At 41.3% G+C, this 5,424-nt stretch overlaps 1 protein-coding gene across 4 annotated transcripts in view; it reads right to left on the minus strand.

The window, feature by feature from the left end:
• Positions 1-4,868, minus strand: part of rxraa (retinoid X receptor, alpha a) — a 122,842-nt gene extending 117,974 nt beyond the window's left edge. For 3 of the 4 annotated variants that reach the window (XM_014002473.1, XM_014002474.1, XM_014002472.1), the window contains exon 1: positions 4,510-4,868. In XM_014002473.1, coding sequence (XP_013857927.1) covers positions 4,510-4,537 — 28 coding nt within the window. In that variant the 5' untranslated portion in view covers positions 4,538-4,868. The remainder of the gene's footprint in view (positions 1-4,509) is intronic. The other variant, XM_014002475.1, reaches the window with a different exon arrangement.
• Positions 4,869-5,424: the final 556 nt, after the last annotated feature.

The raw sequence follows: 5,424 nt of genomic DNA on the forward strand, positions 1-5,424 counted from the left end.
ATTTCATGTCATTAGCACCTCTAGTTATATATTTACTGAGAAAAATGGTGACATGTTCAATACTTATTTTACCCGCTGTACACGCTTACTTCACGCTCAAATATTCTGATATTCTCTTGGTTTTAGGATATTTTGAATAAGAATCCTTAAGTGCTTTTAGGCTAAACTTCTTTCAATCACCTCATCTCCACTCAGACTGTGAAATCCAGGAGTACAAAAGCAAAATCATCAAAGAAAGACAACCACAAAAGAACTACAAGCTACTGTCTCTAAACAGTTTCAAAACGACCCAACGCCAAAGGCAAATTCCTCAAATGATCGAGCGCACAGGGAGCAAAGGTCAAGGTTTGAGGTGCAAAGTTCACTGTGGCCGTTATCAATAAAGACCTCCTGCGAGCAGGCAGCGTCGTACACAAATAATTAACGAGCCTCCGAGTCCGTCTGAGACCCGTCCACCAGAAAGCAAGCAAGCACTTCCTGATTCACTCTAACAAATGTACAATGCTGTATTTTACTCAACGCCAATTCAGCATATTTAAAGACGTGGTTGACTTATCGCTCACACATATTCCAAAAAGGAAAAAAAAAAAAACAATACACTGATTCAAACATTCTCATAACTGAGATTTGAGTCTTTTATAGTTTAGTTTGGACGGTCGGATGGGTGAGGGGTGGGAAAGTGGAAGGTGGGCACACAGAAGGCGAGCAAATTCTCTTTGACTTGCTTCAGTTAAAAGGCCTCATGGGTGAGATTGCGAGAAAGAAAGAAAAAGAAAAAAAAGAAGGGAGAAAAGAGAGGGAGCTGTCACTTTAAAGCCATTAAGTCTCGCTATAAAACTCCTCCAATAAAAATGACAGCTGCAGTCCCCCTTTCTTCTCAAAAGGGGAGCAAAAGCATCACATCAGGAACACAAAACTGGACGGCTGTAAAAAGACAAACTTGGCCAAATGCTTTTGGCAGTGTAATTCCATCAGCCCGCTTCCACAACACACACACCCCTCCCAGCAGACACACAACCTTTCCCTGTGAATTACCTTTGTTCCTGAGTTACTGCCAGGGAAGGAATGTAGCTCACAGCCCCCTAAACTTAAGGCAAACAACACCATGAATCTCACTTTCTCATCAAAGACCATGAACTTCGCTGATTTTTGAAAACGGGGTCTGTGAGTTTATACAGGTTTCCAATGACACACAAAAGAAAAAGGCGATACGGATTCTAAAAGCCATAAAAGTTAAAGATAATGTTCTCATTAGAATAAACAMAACTTTCACATTTAAAAACTGATTTAGAATAAGTGTTTCTAAGAGTGGTCAACTCCTGACCACGACGAGCCCACCCCCATGCTTAACAGTTCAGTATAAGTCCTTTTGATGTAATAACTCACACTTTCATTCCAAACAAATCCTTTTTTCTTAATCAGTCGACAAAACTACTTTTAACACTGCAAAAACTGTCCATCTTACCAAGTTTTTAAATCTTATTTCCAGCGAAAAAGTCTTTTTGATCTTGTTTTGAGACTGATTTACTAAACAGGAAGTGATTGTGTAAGAATAATAATCTTGTTTTCAGAATATGTAAGATTATTTGTTTTGTTAGCCTAAAATCTTGACTCAAATTAAGTCAAAAAATTTCTGCCAATGGAGTAAGAACATTTTACTTGGTAAGATTCTTGAAATAAGAAAAAATTTAGTCAAATCAAGTATTTCAAGAAATGTTCTTACTCCATTGGCAGAAATTTTTGACTTAATTTGAGTTAAAATTTCAGGCTAACAAGGCTAATAATCTTACTCATTCTGAAAACAAGATTATTATTCTTACACAATCACTTCCTGTTTAGTAAATCAGTCTCAAAACAAGATCAAAAAGACTTTTTGGCTGATATAAGATTTTAAAACTTGGTTAGGTGGACGTCTCAGGACTTTTCAGAAATAACGCTGTCAAACTTCTTATATGGCCAAACCCCTGCCATAGGTACGAAAAAGAGAAAAAAAAAATCTATAAAACTAATAAAAAATATACATGTGCAACATTACACTTCTAAAATATTAATAAGAGAACATTACCTCGGTGGTGAAATACTTGATTAAAGTAGTCGAGTAAATGGGAAATCAATTTTTTTGCAGACTATCAATTCATCCACTTTCTTTACTTTTCCTTTCCGAGTTGCGGAAAGCTGAGAGGTGAGAGACACCCTGGACAGGATGCAAGTCCATCACAGGGACACCGAGACAAAAACCCATTCACACAATTTAGAGTTGCTAAATAATCTAACACACATGTTTTTTTTTTTTTTTTTGGACTAACCACTCCCCTACTGTGCCACCTTATTTACAATTGAGCTGGTCTGGAAATCTCCTTTCCTTTCACACTTTTGACTTCACAGATAGTCCCTCTAATGCTTGGAATAAAGGACATATCCTCCGTTCAATGTCATCCCTCCTTTCTTTATTGCTAAGTGTCCAACGTGTTTGAGAGTGTGTGTGAGTGCAYGCGGTGCAACGGTGGTTGATGGTGAGATCAGGCGGCGCATCAGTTCAGAGATTCTGGAGCCAAAGCGAGGTGCCGTCATCGCAGCCAACAATCAATAACCTGCAGAACGCTTTCTGTCATTTCATACAGATGCATGTCAGAATTTTTTAATGGAGAGCGACACCAGATAATTACCACGGAGTTAAGTGGATAATCAATGCATTCAAGGACTTTGTGGAYGGTGGTAACCTTGAAGAAAAAAATCCGCCTTCGACGGTGCAGCTTTAACCGTAAACGACGACTCGCGGGCGCTCGTCGCAAAGTCTGAAATCAGACACACGGAGGGTTATCGAACAGAGAAGCTGGAAAGAGTTAACGCTGGTGGTTTTCCAGATATGCTGGTATGCGCTTGTGAAATGCAGGTCTGCACTCAACGTAAACAAATCACTTGGCGGATTTTCGCAAAAAAAAAAAAAAATCACATGGAAGCTGATTGACCCACATAGTCTGTGTGTAAACAAATACGGTGGAATCAAGACAACAGCAGAAGTTTAGAGATGTTTGCACTTTGGACATCTCCGTAACTAAACAAACACACAGTAGCTGGTCGTAAATTTGCCTTCAGTTTCAAATGTAAGGACACCTTTACCATCCATCCATTTTCTGTGCACGCTTCTTCCTTTTCAGGGTTGCGTGGGTCACTGGTGCCCATATCCAGCTGTCACAGTGTGAGGGGCGGGGTACACCCTGGACAGGTCGCAAGTCCATCACAGGGCCTTAACCATCAATATGAGGAAAAATAAATTTGTGCTTTTAAAGCTGAAGAGAACAAATGACTGAAGAGAAACGATCAGATGGAGTGAACCCGCTGAGACTGTCAGGTCAGACGTTCTCTGCCTGTTTATGGGCGATCCTGGTCCAGGCAGTGTGAAATCTGAATCACTTTCAGCGCAGACACACACACACCACGGTGCACCTGGAATAACAGGCTGTGGGGGYGCGCGACACGGGCGGTTTAGCGCGTTTCTGGGAAAGCCACATAAAGGCTGTTGTGGCGACAGCGTTTAGTGAGCTGAGGCTGGAGCTGAAGAGAGCAGAGATCCCGGTGAATCGCCTCGCTGCAGCTGGTGAAATGTGTCAAGGTGTAACGTGACGCCCTTCTGCCGGAGCAGCAGACACAATACTGGGAGGGGGGGCAGCTCGTCTCTCCTCCAGGGGGAGGGGGTCTCTCTGCTCCATCCACCCTGACAAACCTACAGTAGCCATGTGCATTAATGATTTACAGCCTGGCATGCTTGTGTGTGCTCAAGCTGTGGGTTCAATAGAGCAATTAGTGGGAATTAGACTTGACCTCAGCTTAAACACTTCAATCAGTTTTGTTTTTTAAAAGATTTAAAAGAACCTGGCTTGAAATAAAGGCATATTTTCAAATGCAGTCATTTTACTCATTGATCTTTGAGGAGACTCTAAACTTAAGAGAAAAAAAATAAACTCTTGAGCAACGTGCAGAGGTCACCTGTTGAACTGCTCTGAGGTTACTGAGCTCAGACTTTGCTTTAGAAGTTTGTGTTTGGTTTTAAATTGTTTCAGCACAATTTAGTCACTTTAAAACACAAACAGGGAAACACTTACTTCTGCCTAAACGGACCTTTTGATGATATGAGAAGCAGCTAAACTGTTTTAATTAGTTCAGTTCTTCTTTAAAGCAAAGGAACGCACGAGGTTCGACAACAGTTTGTTTCATAGAGGGGAAATGATTAAAAAAACAACCTTAAAGTAAAAAAAAAAAATAAGTCAAACTGTTTTCAGCTTATACAAACAGCAGTTTGAAGAATTAAATGTAAAATGCACGGTTGTAAAAAAGGGAAATCAGAAGTTTTAATAAAGCCGCTCGTGCGTTTTGGCAACTCACTCCACGCGCCGTCAAAAAAAAAAAACACCGCCGCGCGCGATGGCACCCATACAACAGCGAGCTCTCTTCAGAAGGAGCTGGTTCACAGCAGCGCGAGGCTTTTTCTCATTAAACAAACAAACTTACCCAATGACAGGAACGGTTTGGTCTCCATGTCCGACTCGTAGGTTAGCTCATGCCCGCTGAGACGAGCGCGTTCGGGACTTCTTCGCTTCACCCGCAGACAGACAGACAGACAGGGCAGGCGGTTGCGCGAGCTCAGCAGACCGGACCAGGACCAGAGGGCTCTCCCTTCTTGCTGCTGTGGACTTCTCGGAGAAGACAGGACTTGCCTGCGCGCGGTAAAAGTGACAGGTCTGATAGTGTCAGGAGATAACCTAATGTTTCTGCCTCTGTTTGCGCACTCAGCTGCTCCCTCTCTCCCTTCACGCGCTCGGGTTGTACAAGAACTCCAACTACTGGAACAGCGCGCAGAAAAAAAAAAAAAGGGACCTGCGCAGGGGGTACTGCCACGGACGTACTCAGCTCTGCAGCGACACCAATAACTCGCTCAGGGGAACTTTTAAATTAAAGGAAGTCATTACAAAGTATGAAATTTGGCATAAAAATGTTCTCCTTAACTATACTAAATGGTGCAGTGTTTTCCCCCAGTTGTTTTACAGATATACTGGGATGCAATCTGGATATGCAGGTCTGCACTGAAAGTAAACAAAGGTGATTCTACAAACTTGAACGATGCAATAAACATATTTTAGAACAGTGGTTCCCAAACTTTTTGTCTTCTGACCCACAAAATATCCATGGCAAAAACTTGTGACCCCAAATATTACTGGTCTAAGTACACGAACTTCGTTAATAACCCTAAAAACACAGGCTTTTTGACAATCTTAACTGTGCATACACAAATATAAATACTTATTTATACTTATTTTGTGTTTTTGTAATAATTATAGGGAAAATATTACATCAGCAATTATTTTATTACCCTTTAAACTGATTTCTGGAGATTATCCAAGGTGCTTCATGACCCATAATTGGCTC

The sequence above is a fragment of the Austrofundulus limnaeus genome, unplaced genomic scaffold, assembly GCF_001266775.1.
Source record: "Austrofundulus limnaeus strain Quisiro unplaced genomic scaffold, Austrofundulus_limnaeus-1.0 Scaffold13, whole genome shotgun sequence".
Lineage (NCBI taxonomy): Eukaryota > Metazoa > Chordata > Actinopteri > Cyprinodontiformes > Rivulidae > Austrofundulus > Austrofundulus limnaeus.